The sequence below is a fragment of the Emydura macquarii genome, unplaced genomic scaffold (assembly GCF_026122565.2).
Source record: "Emydura macquarii macquarii isolate MOO-44397 ecotype Brisbane River unplaced genomic scaffold, CSIRO-AGI_Emac_v2 contig_2768, whole genome shotgun sequence".
Lineage (NCBI taxonomy): Eukaryota > Metazoa > Chordata > Testudines > Chelidae > Emydura > Emydura macquarii.
In genome coordinates, this window is record NW_027132905.1 from 36,509,503 (window position 1) to 36,536,145 (window position 26,643).

The following is a 26,643-nucleotide window of genomic DNA, read 5'->3' on the forward strand; positions in this document are numbered from 1 at the left end:
GTTTCCTTCGCTCCTGGCCGCGTGGGGACACGAGGAGGCGCCCGTCCTCCCGAGGGTCTGTCCCGGGGCTCCCGGGCGGGGTGAGGCGGCAGGCCCGGCTTCTCCTGGCGTAGTGACCTCGCGGAGCTTGAGGCGCTGTGAGCCGGCGCCACTCCGCTCCAGGGCTGTGAGGGCACCGTGACCGCAGCCCGGGGCGCCCGCCTGCCGCTCGCTCCCTCGCAGCCCGCCTGGCCCCAGAAGGGCGGGCTGTACAGTGCCGCCCGCCTTGACCCAGGCCGTGCTGCCTCGCCGCTGACAGGGATCCGCGGTCTCCACTATCCTCGGGCCAGGTAGGGAGTCGCTGCCGCGCCAGCCGAGTTTCCTTCGGTCCCTGTCTCGGCCCCGGCCCGGGCGTTTCCCCCAACCCATGCCAGGGGAGAACATCCAGTCCCCTCCCCCCGGGAGGCACAAGCGCCTGCTTCACTTTATGCCCTGAGCGTTGCTTTGCGATCGGGCCTGCCTGTGCCTAAAGGAAGCATGGAGCTGTGCGGTCTGGCCGAGCTGGTCAGGCCGGAGTAGCTGCTGCTTAGAGCTGTCAGATCAACTCTGACTCCGTGAGACACGGACAGTTGTCCTAAACTCGTGGTTTCACTGCTGTCTCATTGTCTCTCTCCTCCCTCCCCTCCCCAGTTCTTCTCATGTATTGTTAGAACCCTTTCCTTTTATATAGAGAGATGTGTGTGTCTGTAGGCTCGCCGGGATTCGATTTGTATTGGTAAATGTCAGTGTTACTCACACTCTCACACACACACAAATATTTTAATTGATAAAATTTACAGACAGGCGAAGTAAGGAAAATGTTGCTTCAGAATTTTGGAGTTTCATGTAAGGATATTTACTGTGTATATGTTTTTACATGTGATGTTGACATTTTGAGTTTTAACAGCTATAAAACTTGAACTTTTTTAATTTTAATGTTTGTCATTAAATAATTATTGTCTGACTCTCCCCATAATTTTGCACAACTATGAAACTTTAACAAAAGTTTTAAAATGCTTAAAAATAAACATCAGTATTGTTCACTGAAATGAAGTGTGTGTGTGCGTATGTATAAATAACTCAAATTCTGCAAGCTCACACACACACACTCTGTAATTTATTCAGTTAGATAAAATGCACGAGCATCTGCAACCAAGGAAAATCTTATTCCAAAATATAATCTAGGAATTAAGGTACACTCTTGTGAGCTACTAATGTAGTTCTAGATACCTCCTTCCCAGGATAGTAATCAGTTGTTGTCCCCTATTTTAGATGGAGATAGTGAGCATCTGTAACAGTTTTCAATTGCAATTTTTTTAGAATTTTACTTTTACTTGTCATAAAACAAGTTCAATTCTCTGTTGTAACAGAACACAAAGTGGTATATAATAAAATCTCACCAAACCTGCCTCCTGCGAACAAGAAAATAAAGTGGTGCAAAACAGGTCCTTTAGGGTCCAACTGTGAAACTTTAAACTAGAAGGACATTCTTCAAAGTGTCAAGCTAAATCTTCTTGCTCTTTCCCCTGTGTCAATCTTCTTTCCCCTGTAGTGGCAGAGTTGTTTTTCCTCTATTAATATCTGAAACTTGATGAGGAGCCTCTTTCTTAAACAGTTTCAGTTTCTTGTGTAATTTTTAATCCTTTGCCTGTTCAGTAGAAGGGAGCAGGCAGAGAAGAGGAACACACAAGAAGCATGTGCATGCTCACAAAACAGAGCCGATAGGTCTAATTTTAGACCTCTTCAGCTTTGGCAGTGTCTCTCAAAACACATGATATTTTTAGAGCAGATGAATCATGTTAGTGTAGTACTAAATAATACTGTTAATATGAGACATGCTGAGTCATGTTGCATGTATCATTCAAATTTTATGCGAAATTCTGAGCAATGAGCCTGTATGATTGTAGCCTTCTGCACATTAAGTTCCAGACTATTCTAACTCTCTTGCCACATCCTGTCCGTGAAAGTAATGTGTTGGCACCTACTTAGAGTTGAGAATGCTGCTGCTAATAGCTATGTGTCCAATCCATCTATGGACAAGGAAGAGTATTGCCTTTTTTACCGGTATAGCTGCATGTTTGCCTTGGCCTGGAATTTAGGAAATCATGTGGTAAGAGTCTAGTAAGTAATGTGTAAGATCATCAAGGAGGAATGTGTGCAGCTTGAGTTTTGATCAATAGTCACTGTACAGATATTGGTGAAGAATCTACTCTTATGCCACAGTACTTTTGAAAAATAACTTAATTTAGAAATTAGATGTGACAAATATCCTAATATTTGTTTGTGTAGAAGGGAACCAGTTCCTTTTGTGTCATGATGAAAACCTACTTATATTTTTTTAAAGAAACACATTATTTCACTTTCTTGTGTTTGCAAATACCTTCAGTGCACCAGCTATGCCATTGATGATTGGAGAGGCCCTCTGACCCTAGTCCCATCACAAATTGTGACAGAGTTCCACAGGAACAGTGCTCTGGAACCACTTGGGGCGAAGCCAGTCAGGACTCTAGTGCTCAGAGTATGTCCCACCTCCATCCCTCCCCAGTCTCCACACAGCAGTGCATTCCCCTCCTGAATCTGGCCTTGGAGCATTCAGCACCCCTGCTCCACCTGAGCTCCCCCTGTTAGTCCCCCTGGATGGGATTCTGGGGAGCTCCTACACACCCCCAAAGGAGCCATGCACCCCATCTTGCAATCAAAATCAATCAGCCAGTGTGGAAATCAGAAGGGTTTACTAGTTCTCAGGATCACAGTGTAGAAAGACTTTGTTAGCAGATTAATTAGAAGTTACAGCAGCAACCAACTAGGGAACCTCAGAGCCCATTCTCAGGTCCTGCTCCCGAGCCCTGTTACAGGGGGACTAGCCCTTCCTTCCAGCCAGCTCCCCCAGCTGTACCCTGCCCCTCCCCAGTCCTTTATCGCCTTCCTGGGCAAGGAACCCCCTCCTGTCTCCACCTGTGGCAACCTGTTTATAACCGTGATGAAAAGTTCCAGAGGGGTAGCCGTGTTAGTCTGTGTACAGCAAAAACAACAAGAGTCCTATAGCACTTTAAAGACTAACAAATTTAATTTCTGCAGGCATAAGCTTTTGTGGGCTGCAACCCACTTCATCAGATGCAAGAAATGGAAATCACAGATAGACGGTATATATACATCTAAGGGTAAGAAACATAACAATGGGGAGTGCTAACAGTCAATTCAGTTAGAGTAGATGAGGGGAAACTGAGGTACACACAGAGCACTCAGAGGAAACCCAAAGAATATCTCCACTTCATCACACAAGTAGAGCAGCCTAATTTCATGTACACTTTAGGTGAGAAAGTTTATGCTGCTGGTATTGATAAGCTACATGGAATTACATCCTAAATCCAGGAACATCAACTAGGGTTTATTGCTACTATCATCTATTCTTACAGCTGTCTCTGTTAATTGAGGTTTGTTCTCTCTCACTTCAGGATTCAGAGTAAATAGCATCTTATACCTGAAATTATATATTTTCTGTTAAAGAAAGCTGAGGTAGTCATTGAAAGCAGTTCACATTTTATGTCTATATGGCAGTTTCTCTCAATTGGTGTTCTGTGGAACCCTGGGGTTCCGCGGGAGCACTGTTAGGGTTCCGCGAGAAAGTGACATCGTGCCGCCGAGAGCAGCTGTTCTCCGCGCCGCCAAAAAAGGGAAGACGTCCTGGATTTTTCAGCGGAGAGTATCAAGTATGAGTGTAATTTCACCGGGGAGCCTAAAGGGTTCCACGGGGAAATTTAATTGAGAAACGCTGAGCTAGTTGTTTGTATATAATTTGCTTATTTCGACATTTTTTTGGCCCCATATGTAAAAATACTGTTAAGAGTTTGGAGGGTTCCGCAATTATTTTTTGAGTTCAAAAGGGTTCCGTGGCCAAATTTAATTGAGAAACACTGCTATATGGTATCCTGCAAGAAAGGGGCTGGATTTTACAATAATGTTCCCATTGTAGACACAGGATGAAAAAAGCCCTTATTACTCACTTGTCTCTCTGTTGGCAGTGTCTGCAAAGAAGTCAATGATTGAATGAGCCATAAAGGCTGAATTCCCCTCTCATCCTTTGGGGGAAAGGGGATTCCTCCTGGAACAGAACTTGGGCAAACTACAATGATCATATGTATATGGATATGCCTTGAGTCAGGGGACTGGACTAGAAGACCTCTTGAGGTCCCTTCCAGTCCTACTTCTGTGATTCTGTTTCACAGTTCTGGAAAACAGTATCTGCTAATTGCTATACAACAATGGTTAAGTGGCTATTTTTCTTTGTTTTATGTATTTTCTTAAAGTGATAGAGTAGACTGTTAACCACCTTAGGAAGGTATACAAAATTCTATTTACCTAACAATCACGTTTAAATTAGGAAAACAAAATTGCTCTATGTTAAATATTATATAGAGATAGACACTTGTTCCACGTCTCTTCAGAATCACCACGCTTTGCTTTTGGACAATGCATTACTTTTCCAGGCTAGCCCATTTAGTCACTCCACTGCTTCTCTTCTGCAGGGTTCAGTTTCTTCCAGAATAACTATCAGCGTATCTGTTTTATGTAACTCTGTGTAAGCTGTTTTCTCTTACTGTTTTTTAAAAAAGATTTTCTAGTTCTTTGGGATTAGTTCAATACTGAGAAAGTTCTATTTTTAAAAGTTTTTGCTGTTTGACTTGTCTCATTTCCTATTTTGCCAGTTTTACACAATCATACCTCCTACTCTGGCTGCAAATGGTGGTCTGATAGACTTTTCGAGAATACATTTAATCTCTTCTAACGTGAGACCAAGACCGCTGCCAAATGGAAGCTGGAGAGAGTCTGTTTTAGTTTCAGACTGTTGCATTAATGCCCCACTATCAGTTGCCTTCATTTAACATGTTACAGCTATTGCTCCTTTGGACTGATTAACAATTCCTGCATAAAGATAACTTGGCTTTCTGTTTTTTTCTTTAAATGCATTAAAGACATCTATCTAAGATGTTAAAAATATTAAAACACAACAAAAATACAAATGTACTAATGTTTCATTACCAGTTTACTGCCCAAACCACTTTACAGTATGGTCTACTTAATATCATATCATATATGAGCTCATCAGTCTTAACTAATAACCCCAAATGCCTCAGTCAAAATCCTCTAGATGGTTTTTCCCCTCTGCTGATTAATTGTCCATTTCCCTCTTTCAATCTCTTCACTTCAACCTCATTCCACCTGCCTTCATGCCCCTTTTCTTGCCCCCCTTTCCGGCTTTCACTTATCTCTCTCTCCTTTCTGTCTCTGATTCCTTCCCTCTCTAACCCTCTCTATTCTCCCCCGAAAAAAATATTTTGGAGCTTAACATGACACTTGAAGAGAATCGTGTTGTTCCCTCTGCTTGTATGTTCTATCCCTACCCTCTCATTCTTTATCTTTTATGTTAAATTTTAAACTGTTCAGGACAGTGACTGTCTCTTAGCCTTTGTTCCTATAATGCCTGCGTAACGCTGCCCTGATCTCAGTTAGGGTCCCTAGGTGAGCAGGGTTTTATTATTATTTGTATCTTAAATTGCAGTATCTAATATTTGTAGGAACATAACTTTCCTTTTGTTTATATTATTTTCTATGCTTTTGCTGTATGTAAGTTCTTTAATGTAATAATAAATTAGTATTAAAATACCATTTGTTTAAAGGAATCCTAATTACTTTTGTATCCTATAAGCAATATATTTAATGATGTACGTTATATAGGACCCTTTTATCCAGAAAGATGCCAAGATATTTTAGATTTAGTATGAATAGAGATCACTTAACTCACCTGAGTAGAATGCAGCAGCCGTTATATGACAGCTGAATTTTCTTAGTGAAGAAAAAAACATTTAATACACGTGGGAGGAGTTAAGGAGACAATGTAAATATGAGTTGGAATTCAGCCAGGACGTTAGGAATAACACCTCAACTTGTGCAAAAATGCCCAGATCTTCAGTGACTAAAAGTGATCAGTGTCTTGAGCTTGGGATTGCCTCTCCAGCTGACAGTTTCACTGCCCCAGAATGCTTAGCCCCCAGGCCACCGACTCAGAGGGAAGAGCATCCCTTACTAAATCACCGACATCACTTTTGCCATCACTTGAGTTTTTGTTTTGGCTGCAAATGGTGGTCTCTATGCAAATATTGACCAGGCCTAATATTGCTTAGCTATAATATCTGACAAAATCCCAGCCTCAGATGTTGTGGCTGCAGGACTAGGTAGTTGTATTCATAAAATTATCAAGCTTATGTGCATATACTCTCTCAAACGGTGAATAAAAATCAGTGTTTTTTTTAAAATTCCAATTTATTTAAATCAAATTTATTAAATTTAAATACATTCTATAAATTATTAAAATTAAATTGAAATTGACATGTTAAGACTAACATTTATCAATTGGTTACATTAAATTAAAAAAATATTCAGGCGGTACATGTTTGTTGCCAAAGTTTTAAAGAAAGTCAAACCACTGAACTAGTGGAAGTCATTGACTAAGTACTTGGAACCAGATTTTAAGTGCTAAACCAGCTTTTCATACCAAGCAGCCTCTTTTGCAGGTGTAGAGGGAATATTTTATTTTCAGTTTATCTAGTTCAGTTCAATCACTAGCTCATTCAAAGTTGAGAAGCCGACTGTGAGCTGAAAAATCAGGAATGCTGCTTTTCCTCTTCCAATCTATGATTACAAATGAGGTATGAGGATGAGATCTGCTAGGCCTAATTTTTGAAGGACATGGGCCCACATCCACAAAAATGATCAGAAACAATCAGTTCAATTCACTAACTACAGATACTTTGTTTCATTATTTTTAAATGCCAAACATGTTTTGATACTTACTTTTTTTCATATATCAACCATATTTAAGCTAGTTTTATTTAACTATCAATTTTTAAATGTTTTTGTGCATTTTAAATTTAATTCCATTTTCTGTCCAAATTAAGTTTGACACAAATCACAAGTAAAAAATCATCTGGTAAATAAGAAGTGCATCATTCACCATTTAACGTGGTACAACAATGTGAACATTAATCTGAATAAATGTGTTGAACTATATAATTGCTTAAATAAATGGGTATACATGCAGTGTATCCTCCTAGTGAGCAGAAAGTACCAAATTTAATGTAAAGATTATATCTAGTTGCCAACCCACATGTTTTATTGGTTACCAAGCAGTTAATCAACTTTTCATTAGGAAAATAACTAAGTATAAATGCAAAACAAGATTAAAATCAGTTATTTAAAACAAGGTTTCTTGCTTGCTTATTTAAAACATGGTTTAAATCTGATTTAACCTTTAATTTAAATCAGTTCACCCTGCTCTGTCAACACACAGCCCAAATTGGATTGTCTTATTCTTATTAATTTTAAATCTGGACACTCTTTCTAAAATGTGTATCGTCAGACTGAAGTATAGAAAATGCCTAGCAGTAATTTGATAGCATATTACATAATTCATCTTGCTGAGGCTCCACATTTGAGTAATGTAGGTAGGAATGTTTTAAAGGCTGTTCATCTTATCCAGTTTCCCTAATCTGAGGACAGTTTCTCTTTGCTTAACCTTTTTTTTCCTTCCTTTAATTGTTCCTAGGGTTGTTCCTGGCTGTGTAGTGCACGTAATTACTGTAATGCTGCTTAAATCAAGAAAAGACTCAATTTACTAACTCAATTAAATATAAAATATTTATATTTTAAGGCATTATTCCATAGACTATATTTTCAACTAGTCTGTGTATTATTATCTAGAATTCTTGCAGTGAGGGACTTCATTTGTGGAGACATTTTGCCACATGGCTGTAATTCTGTTATTTGCGAATGTCCTAAGATAGATTCCCATTAGAGATATGTTGTGGGTGCTGAAGCCAGAACAAGGAGCTGTTGCTGTGTCACCTCAAGGCGTCTAGCCTGGTCTGTTGTCACTTTAATCCCATGAAGATTATACATTGCATTTTGTGAATGATACTGATTCTCTATGGGTTGTGTTAGTTCTTGCATGCGCACAGCCATCCTTGCAACTGAGTAGTGTGAATGGAGCTGCTCACTTCACTTAACTGCAGTGGGTATTTGGAGAGCACAAAGAACGCAGCATTAGGTATTTAAAGGTTTAATTTTGTTACAGTTCTGTGAAAATACTTGTCCTGCAGAATGAATCTAACAAAGAATTTTAATAGCATCCATTCGCAGTGCAGATAGTTGTGTGCAAACAATATTCCTTACTTTATTTCCTAAGACTGTATAATTATCCCATGTGTAAACCTGCAACTGAGCACTAAAAAGGTCCCTTAGTAGATTGTCAGAGATCCCCAGAGTGCAAGATTTGATGGGGGAAAATAAGAAAACAAATGTATTTGCCGTATGAGTAATACACTTCGATTGCTCAAGCTTGTCTTTCAATACTTTATTATTAAATGTTCGCCAAGTAATGAAATTGCTATTATTGGAGGCATGCAAATATCACTGTTCTGAGCTTCTGTTAAAATGTTTACAGCTTGGTGACTTGTCCCAGGGTGTTTAGGAAAGCAACTGAAACAGTATGTACTGACCTGTAGTTACATAGCTTTACTGTTAGAGTTCAGTGAGAAACTATATCTGGTAACTAAGTGTCTTTGTAACTTTTCCATTTGGTGAAGTAAAGTAAAATACTCAGTTTTGAGGATAAGAAATTCCATCACTTATTTCTTCTGTAACTTTCTATTTGTTTTCATTGTCATTTAAATAACTATTACTTACTGTAATGTTCATTTCTTCCTTTACTAAATTCTGACCGTAAAAACCAATCCCCAAAAGCATCTTTAGAGAGTGGATTGGATTGGAATGAAGAGGCAAAGAGTTGCATTCAAACAAAACACATATTTGAAACTAGAAAGGCTAGTAGAACAGTGACAGATATGTGTACTGTGCATTTATCTTCTTCTTCTTCCCCAGCGAAGTTTGTACTAGAGGGAATTGAGACCATGTGTGTGGATAAACTGAAAACTACATGCCAGACCTGTTTTCAAACAACCTTGAACATCCTCAATATTTTAAAAAAAAAAAAAAAAAAAAAATCAGAGCAGGTCTTTCACCTGCCTTGATTTTCAAGTGTGAGGCTCTTCCACCAGGCTCTGCTAAGTGTGTATGTGTGAGGACAAAGAAATTATCCAGAAGCCCTCCCCTCACTGCAGAGAAAAGCTTGCCAAGTCCCTGTGGTTTCTACAGAGCCCTGTTTAAACTGAGTCTCCCTGCTGGTGTGGAATCAGTTAAGGAGGCCCCTTCTTCCTGTTGACAGGAGTATTCTAAACTAGAGCAGCTGTCCCTATGTGTGAGGGTGGGAGGCGAGGAGGGAGGGTATACTATAAACTGTGGACTCTGCCTTTGAACCCTGCCTGGGCCCAGTGGGCCACCAGGACTTAAGGAGGGGGTAGATGACTTGGGATTGGGAGTGGGAGCCACATGGAGGTAGTGCTGGACCAGGCCAGGCCTGGTCCTTTAGGGGCTGTGGACACCCGAGAAGCACTGCACTAACCTGCTGTGTATTGCCTTCTCTGCAGACCTATCATGGAACCGAGTCCAACAGGAGGAGGCGGGGGTCCCGGAGAACCAGCACATGCTGTGGCACTGCTGCGGGGTCTGAGCGCACTGCGCTCTGAGCGGAGCCTGCTGGATGTAACAGTGGTAGCTGGGGGCTGTGAGTTCGGGGCGCATCGAGCTGTGCTGGCTGCAGCTTCTGGCTACTTCCGTGCCATGTTTGGTGGGTCACTGCGGGAATCCCGGGCTGAGCGGGTGCGACTACACGGGGTGGACCCTGAGTGTCTGGCGCTGCTGCTCGACTTCGCCTACACCGGCCGGGTGGGACGGCTGGGCCCTGACATTGCGGAGCGGCTCCTGCGTGCTGCTGACCTGCTGCAGTTTCCAGCTGTGAAGGACACGTGCGGCGCTTGGCTGGCCCGGCAGCTGGAGCCGGCCAATGCGCTGGACATGCAGGACTTTGCGGAGGCCTTTGCTTGTCCAGCCCTAGCAGCTGCTGCACACCGTTTTGTGCTGCGCCATGTGGGTGAGCTGGGCGCGCAGCTGGAGCGGCTGCCACTGGCACGGCTCATCTCCTACCTTCGGGATGATGAGCTATGCGTGCCCAAGGAGGAGGCTGCCTTCCAGCTGGCACTTCGTTGGGTGCGTGCCGACCCAGTGGCCCGGGCCCCATTGCTACCACAACTACTAGCCCATGTGCGCTTGCCCTTCGTGCGCCGTTTTTACTTGCTGGCTCATGTGGAGGGTGAGCCCCTGGTGGCGTGCTGCCAGCCCTGCCTGCGCCTCCTGCGGGAGGCCCGCGACTTCCAGGCGGCCCGCTACGACCGGCATGACCAGGGGCCATGTGCTCGCATGCGGCCACGACCCTCCACCGGCCTGGCAGAGATTCTGGTCCTCATCGGTGGTTGCGACCGGGATTGCGATGAGCTAGTCACTGTTGATTGTTACAACCCACGCACAGGGCACTGGCGCTACCTAGCCGAGTTTCCTGAGCACCTGGGCGGCGGGTACAGCATAGCGGCGTTGGGCAATGACATCTATGTGACTGGTAAGGACAGGGGAGCGTTGGATCTAATGTCCTGTGGGGTGTTGTCTGGGGAAAGGGTCATGGCGGGGCATTAGTCTGGAGGGAGCCCAGGTCCAGCAAGGGAGGGGAGGGCGCTTTAGGTTAGGGATCAAGGGGCATCAGCAAAGCTGTAGGAGAGGCCAGAACTGAGATCTCTAACTTCAGAACATTAGTAGGTTTATAAAACTGTTCGCTCTTTCCGTTGCCATCAGTCCCGGGATAGGCTAAGCATGACTTGTTCTGTGTTTAGAGATTAATGATTCCTTGAAGGGAGATGTGCTTTCGTAATTTGGGCGTCTCTTGTAAAGAGATGGAAACAGTTCTGTTATTATGCTAAATGCCAGGAGAAATGATTCCTTGGTTTCTCTGAAAATGTTGCGAGTGCGTTGTATATGTTATAAACAGATGGGCATTCCATCAGCCTGTTTCAAAGGGACCTCAGCGTCTCCACAATGCAGTAACACTTTGTTCTGTTTGGAGGCTTGTGTACAAGTCTGTGTAAAAGTATTTGTCTGTGTGTTTATTTTGACAGACCACAGGGCTCTATGGCTGGTTCTAGATACAGGCCAGTGCAGTGTGGATAAAACCAAAACAGTTTTTTTATTCTGCTAGGAATTATAACCTGCTTCATAGATCAGATTTGTTCTGAGTTGCTAATAAGCTTCAGACTCAGAAATGAGCAGGAAAATAAGTATGCATGCAACTTTGTACATGATTTACTTGATTACGTGGAGAAAGAACCTCTGGAACATTTCATTTTTAATGTGTGGGGTCCATCATTCAGGAGACTCTTCCACTTTGTGGTTACATTAAGGTTTAAATTTGTAATGAAAATATTAGGTTTCCTACCCTAGTTCTTGATTTTTCACAGATGAATTGTTTCTAAAGTTCTTTGTAGATGTTTATGGCATAAATGCAGGTTTTCATTTTGCAATAGGGATTTTCCTGCAGTTATTCTCATTTTGGGATGGATTTAGTAGCTGATCTCAGACTGGCAGCTTATTCATAATGACTAATATTACTGAGTATGTAGACAGCATTTCAAGAGCCATGTTGGTGTAACTTCCCAACTGTCTGCTCAAGACAACAGGGTAGGATCTGATTTCAGATGGTTTTGAAATTCCTCCTGTGAGAGAGCACTTAAGAAAAGCAGAACCTAGAGAAAAGTAAATAACACAGGGTGCAGCACAAAGTATACCATGTACACTCAAGGTAGAAACATACCAGAAAGTCCTCTGATTCTCTAGACTTTAAATAGCATTGAGAGCCATTGAGCTTGGCACAGCAGTGTATTTGTTATTGAAGGGCAAAAGTTGTTTCTTTCTCTAGTGTACTCCCTGGCTCTTGACAATTTGTCAAGTTTGCCACTTTAACTATACCAATATAAAGCAGTAACCTCTCACCCCCAGTTATACCAGTGTCAAGGGATCCAAACTGAAATAAGCGATAATGTATGAGACATCTTTTTACCTGTATAACTGCATCTAGACTAGGTCTTTTACCATATAAACATGTCATCAAAATTCACACCCCTAACAGACATAGTTATATCGATAGTGTTGTTAGTGTAGACCACGCCTAAGTGAACGGAAAGCTGTTCAATCTCCGACTTAACAAAAAGCATGGCTATGGTTTAAGTGATGTCATAAACATGATGATGTGCTAAAACGGAATAATTTTGTATTAACACTTCTGCAGCCAAAGAAAGTAAGTTATGGTAGTATTCAAAAACAATTTAATATTGACCTGGAATTCTGGATGCCAAGCATTTTGTCACACACTTTGTTGTGGTTGTTGACTTCTTCCAAGAGTCATGTACTTGCATACAGGATTTCTTGTCACTGAAGACGCCTGGATAACGGTTTTGTATTTCGCATTACAGTTTTAGCTCAGAGGAAAGAAGATGCAAAGAGAAAGCTTAGAAATAGATTTTTGTATGATTAGCAGTAGTGAAGTTGGGTCAGGTATATCAGGTTGTTCTTTGGTTTGTGGAGCTTGCATGCTAAGTTTGCTCCACTGATATAGTTGTCAGCTATTTAGAAGTGTTAATTGGACTCCTTTGCTGGCTAATCATTGTCGAAAGTTGCTCCATATTGGGTCACCAGCTCCAAAGCCTCTTGTCAGGAGTATAGTGGAGGCAGTAAATAGGAAAGGGAGGAAATGATTAATAAGTTAGCCAAACCTGGGATACTTATTTTAAGCTGATAATACAGGTTTGGTCTGGGCACCACACGAAGGAATCTCTGAGTAAATGGGAGACAAATTTACAGGCCTGTTTGGAAATTTCCAAACAAATTTGAGGTTGAGCGGTACCATTAGCTTTGAAATTGTTGAGAAACAAACTTCCATTTTCCTCCTGTACCTGAATATTTTAGTAACAAGTAGGCTGGGGAAATAGCAACATTTGTTATATTATTGGAATGTAGTAACATTTCTGAATACCTAATAAAGGACTGAGTTATTACATAAAACCCCTCCTCTGTCTTCCTCCCCACATTCCAAAATATTTACTTCTGAAATGCACTCTCTTCTGTAGGAGGATCAGATGGGTCAAGGCTCTATGACTGTGTTTGGAAATACAATTCCAGTGTGAATGAGTGGACAGAAGTGTCTCCAATGTTGAAAGCAAGAGAATACCACAGCTCTACAGTCTTGGATGGACTGTTGTATATTATAGCCTCAGACAGCACAGAACGTTATGACCACTCCATAGATGCCTGGGAGGCTTTGCAGCCTATGTTGTACCCAATGGACAACTGTTCCACCACATCCTGTCGTGGCAAACTCTTTGCTATTGGCTCTCTAGCAGGCAAAGAATCCATGGTTATACAATGCTATGACCCTGAAACTGACTTGTGGTCCCTAGTGAACTGTGGACAGCTGCCTCCATGGTCTTTTGCACCAAAAACTGTGACTCTTAATGGACTTATGTACTTTGTAAGGTAAGTAATATTGTGTCGTGTCGTCCCGTCCCATGTGTCTCTCCTCCTCTTCCCTCCCACCCCCCCCCTCACACACACACACACACACACACACACCACGATAGATTGAATTTTTGGGGGAAATAGTGTAGAAGGATTGGATTTAAAACCACAGTTTGGGAAATGGATTCAATCTAACAAATCTGGACTAAGTGGAGAAATCTACTTTAAAGTAGAATCCTTGAGTTCTGTTGGCTTTTAGCGCAGTCCTATTATTACATTAAGTACACACATAGAAGTGAATAAGCTCTAAGAAAATATTAAGTGGTACAGCAGATAGTCCTCATGAAATGAGATGATAAACCATTTCATCTCATGTTTTCTTATTTTTAAACCAGTATTTACTTAGCATTGTGAGTTGAGTTCTAATGGTTCAAATACTTATCCACTTAATTAAAAATAAACTGAAAGGCATTCTGTCACTGAAACCTTAATTTAGAATCCTGTGTCTGTGTGTGAACAAAGATACATTAAAAATAGTCCTTAGAAGTTTTGTTTATTACAATTTACTGCTTTAAGCAAACCGAAAGGTATCAAAGATAATTGCTGTGTTTTGATTTATTCTTGCTCAGTCCAGCATCTTGACTTCCAGTGGCTGTTTGAAGTTATTCCTCTCACTCTTTCAGTTCAACTAATATTGAAAAGGTTCTTTCATCAGAATACCCATCTTGTACGCTTGCAGAGCCAACTTTACTTGCTGTTTTCAGTAGATTGGTAGCTCAAGATTTAGAATTTCTAATGGTTGAGTAGTTGAACCATATACCTTTCTGTAGGGGTTGCTGCAACAGTAGGAAGTCATTGGTGGTTCAGTGGGTAAGTAGCTGAGAAAATTACCTGACACCGCAAAGGGAAAATTCTTCCTCTTCCCCCTTCCTTCTTTCCCCCCTCAAAAATTGCTGCAGAAAGGGTATTTTTCGGATAGTTGTTTATAAGGACCATTTCAGAGCAATAGATTCATATGCATGGGACCAAAAGGTAGCTTCTTAACCAAAGCTGCTAAATTTCAGTTTAGGTGGGTTTTTTTCTTTATTGAGAATAAAATCTCTCTCTCCTTTACAACCAACCCTAATTATGGCTATAAATACAGCATCACAGCAAAACTGGGCTTTTGGGTTACTTCTATATTAGAAACAACTTTGAGATAGGAATGCCCTGATCTTAATCAGACCAGCATGTGGAATCACATGTTGGATTCTTGCTCCTGGTTTCTCTCCCAGCACACAAGCAGTATGTTTTCACTTTCATTCTTGAAAGTATTTGCCTCATGCAGCACTGTTAGTTATAGTACACATTGTAAATTATGATAACTCTTCTATGTAGAAGTGGCTTGACAGCTACTTTAGGTTTTTTAAAGCAGAATCACTTGAAGAGATTCGCTCTTCACTTGAATACATGAAACTCCTATTAATGCTGTGTTTGATATATATATAGCAGGTGGAAGAAGAGATTCCCCCGTGTATTTTAAGTTGTTTAGAATCTTCGGGTTTGTAGAATTGAGTTAAACAAGAGTGATTTATAAATGCTTGACTCTCATCACCTTCTTTCCTGCTACATAGACACCTCTGTTCTGAGGTTACTTCCCAAAGTAGCTCAGACTAAGGATACTGGTTATAAAGCAAATACCTTATGAACTAAATGGAAACTTGTGCACTGTGGTTTTTTAAACCATGGTGGATAAAAATTGATTAAAAAAATTATAAAATCATTTTTTTATTTTAAATCAGATTTTTTTTTTTTTAAATTAAATTTGATATTGACAACCGATGTTAAGGCCTAAACTTACAATAATATATTAAAACCATTTTGAATTTAATTAAAATAGTATTAAGCAGTACACGTTTGCTGCTGAAGTTTTAAAGAAAGTTAAATCATTGAACTGGTGGAAGTCCCTGGCTAAGCATCTGTAACCAAAGTTTGTTGAAGTGGTAAATCAGCTTTTGACAGTAGGAGGATCTTCTGCAGATGCTGAGAGTATTTTCTGCGTTCAGTTCTATGACTTGTTCAGTCAAAGTTAATAAATGAATTGGAAGTTGGAAAAAGCAGAAAAGCTTGTTTTCTTCTTCCAATCTGTACATAAAAACTGGGTGTGAGAGGTTGAGATCAACTAGTTCTAAAATGTTAAAAGACAGCAGTGACCAGAAATAATCAGTTCAGTTCACTAACTACGGATAATACTTTGTTTTAATAAATCAGTAATACAGAACATATTTTGATGTGCATTTTTCTTATGTATCTGTGTATTTAAGGTAGTTTTATTTAACTAATAGAGAATTAAAATGCTGATTTTGTGCACTTTTTTATTGAATCAGAATTTCCAAATTAAGCTCGACACTAATCACAAGCAAAAAATTAATTATCATCTAGCATAATTAAAAATGTAAAATTTAAGAGTCTGAATAAATGTAAGTTACACTTTATTTAAGCAAATATAAAGTGTATCAATATAGTGAATCCTCCTGGTTAACAAAAAGAAGCACCAAATTTAGTGTAAAGGTTATATTTAGTTACAAATCAACATGTTTTAATGGTTACCAACCAGTGAGAATCAACTTTTTTTAGGAAAATAATTAACAAGTACAAATGCAAAACAAAATTAAAATCCTTGATTTAAATCAAGGTTTCCTGCTTGCAGATTAAAATCAATTATTTAAATTGCTTTGATTTTAAATAAATCCACTCTGTTTTTAACTAATAATAACTATAGTTCAGAAACCTGGATTTTGCTGTATACGAAGCAGACCATTGCATAAGCATGATGGCTGCTAAATGGATTGCCATCAGGGAAGATGCTGCTCTAGGTGGTCTGCGAAGATTTACTTTGCCTTCCTCTTATTTCCTAAAACTCTTTTGCTATCACTTTGATTGGAATAAGCAGATGATCTTGTTATCGCTGTCATCACTGGAGTGCTCGTTGTAGATTGCACAGGAAACGGTAGTTCTTGGAAAGCCAGTAACAATATCTGAAAAACACAACACCCAGTTCTAATTGTCTTGGACTCATTTTTCTTCTCCCATTCAAATTTTTAACTTTAATAAAAGGACTTTATAGCCAGAGATTGAATTATCCAATAAAAAATGCCTATACCAATTGAAATGGATCCTAATACATAGTTTTTACTTTACATTCAGCTAATTTAGTTCTTAAGACTGATTCAGTTAAAATAGAAACTCAGATTAATTAGTGGTTGAACTAAGTAGAAGATTCTGTATTTTAGGTAGTCTTCCAACTTCATTCTTGTTAGGACTTCCTTGGATTTACTTTAAGTACTGCTGTCACTGCCCTGACCTTGTACTCTCCACATTCTTATGTCAGCAAATTGCATTTCTGTGTCAGAATAATCCCTCACCTGTTGCTGTCACACTCCTGTTTTATGAGTGGAATGGGTAAAAGAAGCCTTGTGGGATTGCTGCTGTCAGTTCTTCCATTACAGACCTCTCTCTATCCTTCCACCCACCCTCCATCTAAACTTGTCACTGGCTGAAGTCTCAGTCCAACAGGGATCCTTTTTATGTTAATTTTAGGTGGGGAGAGGTTTAAATCACCCCAAAATATCAGTTATTTTTCTAAGATGTTCTTGAGCACTCATATCACCAAAGACAGGTTGTTTTATCAGGTACAGATTTAGAGGAAATTAATCCGTAGTGGGATCCAAAAGTGCAAATTTTGAAAATAATTAAATTTAAATAACATATTTAGGGTTGGCCTGCAGTTATCAGCATAGCACAGTGGGGCTTCTAGGTACTATTTATAAAACAAATAATTTAGCTCCCTGTCTTGTGCATGTACCAGGGCTGAATAACCGTGGGACACTCGTATGCAGTGAGAGGCAGAAACACAGCATGGGTGTTCTGGGCTCTTTCTGTCTCCAATGTACAGTTTACTGCACCCAACTAGCTTGTCCAACTGAGTAATCTTTTAAAAATCAGATTCCATCAGAATTTTTTTTAAGTGCAGTTTTGACTTTGGAGAAGCAAGAAAGTGCTATTCCAGTTCTTTGAACACAAGCACCTGTTCACAAGCAGTGAGGAGACTTCTTAGGCATAAAGATGCAGCCCACTTGTAGTACAGAGCTCTTCAGCACCAAAGACTATGCCGATCCATTGATTTCTGGGCTAGCTATTGATGCTGCCATATAGAAGCCAGATATTGGAGTATAGTGTGTGCGCCATGTCTTATGTCTTGGTGGAAGTGTCATTTGATCAGTGTGCACATGAGTTTGTGAATGTGACAGGGTGGAAGCAAAAGTGCTAATGCAGCACTTCAGATGCTATTTTCTCCTGTGCTTGATAAAATGGGAGGGAGCCTTTATAGCTCTCTGAAAAGGTTTTTCTTTCTTCTGCAGAGATGACTCCGCTGAAGTGGATGTTTACAATCCAATGAAGAATGAATGGGACAAAATCCCTCCTATGCTTCAGGTAGGATATTAACAATTAGTTCATTTTAAAAACCATTGGAGATGATTCCTTTGGATTATAAACTTCTTGGGGGCAGGGGAGTGACTTCATTATTTAAACACTGATGCAACACAGAATAAACTTGGTGAATATGACTAGTATGTTCAGCTCTGTACAGAAAAAGGTAGTCCTTGCTTCAGAGCACTTGCAGTTTAGATGACAAATAGAGAAAAATGAAGCGCTTGTCTACGCTGTGCATTAGTCCATACTAGATGGGTATAAATTTCAGTGAACACTGGGATGTCGCGCAATAACTGGCATGCACTAAAAGTTTTCTAGTGTGCATTAATGTAGTAAACAACACTACATTAATACACACTAGGGAACTTTTAGTGTGCACTAGCAGAGTCCACATAGGCCATTTAGTGCGTGACACTATCGTGCACTAGAATTTACACCCTCATGCTCCCCCTCAGTCTTCTCTTCAGATGAAAACCAGGTTTTTTTTCCAATCTTTCCTCATAGGATGTATTTTCTAGACCGTTGTTAATTTTTGGTTCTCTCCTCTGGACTTTCTCTAATTTATCCACATCTTTCCCAAAATCTGGTGCCCTGAATTGGACACAATTTTGAGGCCATTCTCCTGCTATCCATCCCAAAACAAAATATATATATTTTTGCAACAGTATTATATTGTTGACTCATATTTAATTTGTGATCCACTATAACCCCCAGATCCTTTTCTGTAGTATTCCTTCCTAGGTAGTCTTTTTTCTGTTTTGTATTTGTGCAATTGATTATTCTTCCTAAAGTGTAGTATTTCACATTTGTCTGTACTGAATTTCATCCTGTTTATTTCATACCATTTCTTGAGTTTGTCAAGATCATTTTGAATTCTAACCCAGTCTTCCAAAAAGCTTGCAACCTCTGTCAGCTTGGTATTGTTCACAAACTGCATAAGTGGACTCTCTGTACCCCTATCCAATTCATTTATGAAGATATTGAGTAGAACCAGACCCAAGACAGATCCTTGTGGGATCACTCAGTATGCATTTCTAGCTTGACTATGAACCATTGATAACTACTCACTGAATATAGTTTTTCAACTAGTTGCGCACCCACCTTCTAGTAGGTTCATCTAGACAATAAGTTGAGATATAGCACGCCTGTTGCTTCTCCCCCCATCCACAAGGCTTGTTACCCTGTCAAAGAAGGATATTAGGCTGGTTTGACATGATTTGTTCTTGACAAATCTATCTTGGCTGTTACTTATTACCTTCTAGGTGTTTTCAAATTATTTATTTGCTCCATTATCTTTCCAGTTACTGAAGTTAAACTGATAGGTCTGTAATTCCCTAGGTTGTCCTTATTCCCCTTTTTATAGATAGTACTATATTTGCACTTTTCCAGTCATCTGGGTATAGATGCTGGAACTAGGGGTGCAATTGCACACCCTGACTTCAAGTAGTTTCCATCATATTCAGGGTTTACAGTTTGGTTCAGTGGCTCCCAGCACCTCCACTATACAAATTGTTTCAGCATCACTGCTTCTGGGATCTCTCCCGTCCTCCATGAGTTCTCAAAGATAATTGCTAATGGCTCAAAGATCTCTTCAGCCAGTTCCTTAAGTATTGTAGGATGTATTTCATCAGGCCCTGCTGACTTAGACATATAACTTGTTTAAGGCTATTTCTACCCTACCATGTATGTCAGTATAACTTACGTCATTCAGGGGTGTGAAAAAAAACAAACAGCCCAAGTGATATAAGTTACACTGATGGAAGTGCCAGTGTGGACAGTGCTATGTCGGTGGGAGAGCTTCTCCCACCAACATAGCTACTGCTGCTTGTTGGGGGTGGTTTAATTTTGCCGAAGGGAGAACTCTTTCCTGTGGACATAGAGCAGCTACATGGAAGATCTTACAGTGGTGCAGCTGCAGCAGTACAGTGTAGACATAGCCAAAGTAATTCTTCACTTATTCATTCCCTATTTTAGCCTTAGGCCTTAGACCTGGTCTGCACTGCCAGCGAATTTCGCTGTCAGTCAATGAGAGTTACACAAGCTATGCAGAGTAGCTTGCATAACTCCCATCGACTTTGTAACTTCCATTTAGCATACCGTTTCCCCTGCGCTGCACTGACGGGAAATGTGTACCTGTTGATGTAGCGCTATGCTTTTTGGGGAGGTGGTTTTATTAGATCGACTTCCAGATTGATTGATTGAGCGTGTCTTCACTTCACTAAATCGATCTGACGGTGGCGAATTTGCCACCATCAACATAAACGTAACCTGAGATCCTACCTTATTTACACTGTGTTTACTATGCTGTTTGTCCAATCACTGTTAACTTTTTTGGTGAAAACTGAAACTAAAAAAGCATTTAACACTTCAGCTATTGTTATGTTTTCTGTTGTTGTCTTTCTCTCCTCATAGAATAATGGGCCTATTCTGTCCTTGGTCTTCCTCTTACTTCTAATGTATTTTTAAATGTTTTCTTGTTACACTTTAAGTCTCTAGCTAGTTTAATCTTATTTTGTGCATTGACCTTTCTGGTTTTATCCCTACATGCTTCTGTTGTTTTGGGTTTTGTTTTGTTTTTTAATATTCATCCTTTGTAATTTGACCTAGTTTCCACTTTTTGTATAACTCTCTTTTTTTTGAGTTTCAGGTCTTTGACGATCTCCTAGTTAAGCCAGGGTGGTCCTCTCTAATAACTTGTTTTTAATTGTAGGTTCACGTTGGGGGGAGCTTGGCTGTGCTTGGTGGGAAGCTATATGTCTCTGGTGGCTACGATAACACATTTGAACTTTCAGACGTGCTAGAAGCTTATGATCCGGAAACTCGAACATGGAACATAGTGGGCCAGCTGCCTGAACCCACCTTCTGGCATGGAAGTGTCAGCATATTCCGACAGTTCATGCCACAAACTACACAAGAAGAAGACAGCATCACTCTGGATAATGCCATTAACCTCAACAGGCAACGCCAGAATCTTCATAATCAGAATCTTAATGAGTTACGTTAACAGTAGAAAAACTTATCTCTGTGGCTTGAAGTGAATTCATTACAAATAACCAGTGTCGCTTTGCGGGAGGGCAGGAGGCAGACTGGTACTTGGAAACTTTGAAATGGATTGCTCAGTAATTGCAAGTAGAGAGAAAGTAAAATCCCTGAGAGATTAAAATGCTGTTGTAGAAGCATAGTTGGTAGAAAGCTAGAGGCCTCATTGGGTGCATTGTCCCTCAGCACTTTTCTGTGGATGGAGAAGGTGTAGCATTAGCCACAGAAAAGCTCTGAAATGAGAACTCTAAAGAAAATAGGTATTTAAAAAAGTCACTCGTTACTCAAGCACCACTATTGCCCTTCCAGGTAACATAGCTTAGCTAGTGATCAAACAGCTTTCACTAGTATCCTGCAGTCAGCATCTCTCCATACCATAACACTCCATATTTGCCACCAAATTCCATTATTTGTTAATTTTTCCAGCCACAAATTTTGGGTTCATTATAAATGTGCAGATATGAGGATATAAATACCTAGCCTTAAATATACTGAGAGCCACCATTAACTTTGGCCATTCTTCATACTTTCATGAAGAACCTATTACATTGCAGTGGCATAAAAAGGTCAGTGCAAGGATATTAAGGTTGAGAGTCATGAAGTTTGAAATTTCCCTTCCCTGCAGCTTAAATGTGTGATAAATTAATTGTTAAAAATCCCTATAGCTCTGTAAGTTTATACAGACATTTTCATTATCCCAAGCAGCTTGTGCTTTTGCTGGTCCTTGCTGGGAAAAAAAGCTTTGTTTCTTTAGAAACTTTTCATTTTAAAAATGATTCAAACCTAGATTGAGTGAAATGCCAAATACATTTCCATTTCTTTTTTTAAGCAAATATCTGTCAGAGGAAAAGTGGAGAGAGACTTTAGGGGCTGGGGACTCATGCCAAAAATCTTTTAGAGAAGAACATCTTCCTTCATCGACATTCAAATTTAGGAAACGTTTCTATCAAACTGTTTAGCCTGCAGTTGAACTTGGCAAAGAAATCTCTGCTGTATGTTCTTGTTTAGTGAAGTTATATGCGATGTATTATTGATGTTTCATACGCTCTAAAGACTTTAACTTGACTCTTTCTATATCAAGGGGTGTCAGCATTTGTGGTAGATTGAGCAGATAGGTCCTGGGTAGTGGTTGGAGACACTGTAAAGTGCAGAAGGTGTAGTCTCACTATTTAGATACTAAGGAAGTAGATTAGATTGGTATTTTTAGGGGAGAGCTTATTTAAAAGGTGATAGAGAGGAAACATAGAAGAGCTTCCTTGGGAACTGTCCCATGGATTTGAGCATCAGGTAATTTATTACATAGTATTTGGTATATAGAAAAATAATTTTAGTCTGCTTCAAACATTTGATAAAGAATGTTGGTTAAGGTAAATTTATGGTTTATAAATGGATCAATTTGCTGAGTGATAGAACCTACTAAAATGTTAATGTTACACATGAGAATTCACAAATTCATCAAAATAACTTATAGCAGCTACTGGAATTTTTGAACAGTTGGTAAATGCTAATCAGGGCCCTTAGTTAATGTTTAGAGACTGAATTTGGTTTAGAGTTTAGATTTTTATTGCTTTTGTAATCAATAAGTTCTGCTTTCAGACTCACTCAAGTGATCTGGCAGGCTTAATTTTATCTCCGGTATTTAACCTGACCAAGCACATTTCAACTGAAGAGGAAATTTCATGCTAATTCTTTGACGGAATGTCTGACTGGTCCTACAGAGCTCTTAAATTTCAAAATGCAATATAGTCTAGTTGAAAACAAGCATTACTGTCCTTTAGGAAAAAATGTTGAAGTGAAACAGTGGGTAAGATTATTGCTGTCTACTTTCTCAGTGGGAGAATTGTCTGAATTTAAACTTCACCTACAAATCCAGATTTTCAATCACACATACCTTTAAGGCTTCTTCATGTGGAAGATGCAGTAGGACATCCCACCTGACTTGATGCATCCTAGGCTCCCAAGGAATAAAGCATTTTCTACAGCTGTTGAGTCAGTTTTCTCTGGAACACTTTCTATGCCAAATTTTGAGCAGAGATTTTTCCCTAGGGCCTCAAACTTGTATAGGTTATTGACCATGCCTTATCAGAATGTAACTTGAGATAGGGTTATGGAGTGCTAGACTGTGTTGGCAGACTTCAGTCTACCATGACCCCACAGTGGGTGGAATAAAGACACTATATAAACAAACTTGATAGATTTGGCAAACTTTAACTTCTATTTAGTACCGGAAACCTCCGCACGTTGTGGGGGAGTCCTGCAGATCCTGCTTCAAAAGCTCTTGCTAGATCGTGTCATGAACATCAGTCTGCTGGCTAAGGATGACTAGACAAGATGATGGAGCTAGGCACTCCTACTTCTATATTAGGCAAAGGAACTTAAAGTGGTATGTTGCACTTTGTCCCTGGATAGTGCTACCAGCTGGAGAGAACAAAAAACAGAGTTTCCTACCTGGGAGTAGGGAATACCAATCACTGGATCATTTGGTTGTGTCTCAAGCTTTTAATATCACAAATTTTATAGTAATCAATATGAAATCTACAAGGAAAGGAGAGTTCTGTTATGTATTCCCCTGTCCCTTAGCTCTTGTGTTTAGCCAAGGCTGGTGTGGAAGCAAAAACATGGCATAGCTTATTGGAAGTTTTCAGCTCTATAAATGTATTTCTGTAACTGAAAATATATTTTTTTACATACTCACTTGTAGCTCCTGTGCTCTGTTCTCATGCTAATGTTGAGCAGAATACAGAGCTCCTTTTAGTGAAGCTTACCTGTTTCCTTGGAAAGATGTTTTTGAATAGTGAATTGATGCAATGTCTTCACTTCTGGCTGTAGTATACTATGCCAACAATTTTGTCTCCCCACGAAAGTTAAACTAAAACCTCAAGTCAGTCACTCTGCCACTGAGTTTGTACAGTTGTGATGGGAGAGAGAAACACGGTCATGCGGTGCTCAGTAGGGGGCCAGTTACTTAAGACATGTATTCAACTCCATCTTACGATGTGGAACACTGCTGCCTATATGTTGTCATTTAGTATAACTTAATTTGCATGGTAGAAGAGTAAAGTATTTATGCTGAACTATTAAAGTATATTTATGTATAATAGTCTCATATTGTGGTGCTCACTGCTGGACCTAGTCATCTCTACAGTTTCAAAACCAGATGAATAACTTTAGGTTTGTATTTATAACTTTTGTGTAGACTTTCATTGTGTCCAAACCTTTAAATACTTTTAAAATACCGTCTTTTAAAGCAAAGGCATTTTATATTTTGACAGATTTTGGATTTTTATTCTCATTTGTATTTTTAAACTTACTTGAAATGATCAAGCTAAAAAACCCATGATAAATGTAAACATTTTGTTCTGCTCTCAGTGACTGTAGAGAAGTCTCTAGGTCTGAGACGGTTAAATCGTCTGTGGTAGGTCTCTGTCTAATCTATGTTTGTCAAACGAAATAGTTACTTTCCAAAGAGCAAGTAGAGTAGTCTTATCTCACCAATACAGAAAGTATGACCTAAGAGTTCTTCCAAGCTGTTTTGGTCACCATTAACTATAAAATACTGTTAAAATAAGTCCCCTTTTTGCTCCATTTACAATTTTTAGAATGTTTCTTGCCTTCCTATCGCAAATGAACGTATAGCCATGTAAAAGGCATTTTAGCATCACAGGTTGCGTACGCTGTCTTGTTGCCATATATGGTCCCACTTTTAGTGACTTGAGTAATTTCATATTCTAAGGGGGCAGTTCATGATAACCACAAAAACAGGTTAAGGGCCCAAGGTACTGTATAGTGTCAATTAAGAAATAACCTTAAAAGAGAGTTGGATCTGTAATCTGTACTCCACGCTGGAATCTCATCAGTTACTTTGTGAAATACTCTAGCATAACTTGGCGCAAGGCTGAGATGTGCATTGATAAACTTCTTAAACTAAACCTATTTCAGAGCCACAGCAACTTTCAACCACTGTCTCCAAAAGCTTTTTGTAAAGGTACCAAAGTATTCAAGGAGCTGTTACTGAAATTCTCCGTTCCCCTTAAATTGCCTCTGAGATGATGTACTAGTGCCTCTTACTGGAGAACCTGCATCTTAAATTTAGGTGCTTTGTCAACAGCTGTAGTATTAAAGGACAGAGATGGTCATTAGAGTCTTGTATCCTTCAGCAAACCACATGACTTTTCATAAGCTGTGGAGACAGCCCTCAGTGTAAAAAGTTGAGAAGACCTAACTAAGTGATACAAGCTATGCAGACAAAGTATTGCTATATTGCCCCAAAAAAAAAAACTTCACTTTTTCTAACAGACTCTGTAAAAGTCTGTATGTTTTTAACTGTGGTGGATGGGAGAAAAGTCAGGTTCTCAAATTAGAAAGGTAACTGACAGTACTAGGCATGAGAGAATCAAAAGTAATCAGTCAAGCTCAAGATGGGGAGATTTACTCTGCGCTCTTATATTTGGTTCATTAACAGGTAAACGGCCACCTCCCTATTTGCTGCCCCTCCCCCAGCAAGACACTGTTCTCTACCTGCTTAAAGTTCACTGGAAGGATATTTTCAAAGAGGCAGTGAACTTTTGAGAATGTAGGTTTTCAAACACAAACACCAAGCCCTTGTGAACAGTTAATCCAACCTAACACTTAATTTTAATTTATTTGAGAGGGAAAAGCATGTACAAGGACATAAGTGCTATGTTTCACAGTCTTCAGGGATCGTTGTAGTAATGATAAGAGATTGTTCAATAACATCAGTCGTAGAGAAGGTCTCATTTGAACAGAGTCTCTGTACAGGGATCTCTTCACCAAGGGAGCTGTGTGAGAGGGATTCCACAATGACTTCTGTAGGCCCCACCTCTAATTCATGGGGGGGCTGGAGTGCTACTACAACAGCTTTTTCATCCTCAATGATTAGGTTCCGCAGCTTTCTCTGACGAGGGTTATAGTTTTCAACCCGGTCATGAATCTTCATGTGGCGCCTCAAGTGGGCCTTTAAAAAAGAGCAATCAAAGTCCATCATTACCCACCTAAATCATACGCGGCAGTGTCTTCTCTCGGTCAGGAATGAGGCCCAGGGTGCAGGAATGTTGGTGGCACAAAAAAAGTTGCTTTAGAAATTGGGTCTAATTAGCGTTAGTGGTGGAGAAAGCATGCAGGGAAATACATGCACACAGTGAATTCACAAATGTGGGAGAACAGACCCCCTCCTCCCAAAAGGCATAGGAAGGGGGAAAATGGCAACAGGTAAGAAGGCAAAGATGGGGTATAGCGCTTCCTCTCTAAGAGAGAAGGTGGTAACATAACCTTTTCTCTTTAAGGCAGCCAACTAGTGCCCCAGTGGGGTCTCACAGCAGGGGCAGGATTCTAGCTGTGGTGAGGGAACAGCAGATAGAGCTAATAGGAAAAAATAATCCCATTTTTTAAGTTTTCCAGTCTGCTCTAGCAGGGATTCAATCCTCAGTAATTTATCATCCATCAGAGCCACTCCTCAGCCTGGGAGCAAAAAGCACAGGCCCATATTTCACACTAGATTTAGGTTTAGTGACCTGATCTCTTACTAGGATTGCCTCCAATGTTCATGAAAGTATTTTTGGGTTTTATCTAAGTGTGATGTGCCAC

At 40.0% G+C, this 26,643-nt stretch overlaps 2 protein-coding genes across 12 annotated transcripts in view; one reads left to right on the forward strand and one right to left on the reverse strand.

The window, feature by feature from the left end:
• Nucleotides 1–135: 135 nt before the first annotated feature.
• KLHL21 (kelch like family member 21) overlaps nt 136–26,643 on the forward strand; it is a 27,712-nt gene continuing 1,204 nt past the window's right edge. The window contains exons 1-5 of one of the 7 annotated variants that reach the window (XM_067567056.1): nt 136–329; nt 9,561–10,585; nt 13,140–13,545; nt 17,928–18,000; nt 20,711–24,137. In XM_067567056.1, coding sequence (XP_067423157.1) covers nt 9,568–10,585; nt 13,140–13,545; nt 17,928–18,000; nt 20,711–21,004 — 1,791 coding nt within the window. In that variant the 5' untranslated portion in view covers nt 136–329; nt 9,561–9,567 and the 3' untranslated portion in view covers nt 21,005–24,137. The other 6 variants (XM_067567054.1, XM_067567055.1, XM_067567053.1 and 3 more) reach the window with 6 other exon arrangements.
• ZBTB48 (zinc finger and BTB domain containing 48) overlaps nt 25,176–26,643 on the reverse strand; it is an 11,548-nt gene continuing 10,080 nt past the window's right edge. For 4 of the 5 annotated variants that reach the window (XM_067567050.1, XM_067567049.1, XM_067567048.1 and 1 more), the window contains exon 11: nt 25,176–26,014. In XM_067567050.1, coding sequence (XP_067423151.1) covers nt 25,718–26,014 — 297 coding nt within the window. In that variant the 3' untranslated portion in view covers nt 25,176–25,717. The remainder of the gene's footprint in view (nt 26,015–26,643) is intronic. The other variant, XR_010923453.1, reaches the window with a different exon arrangement.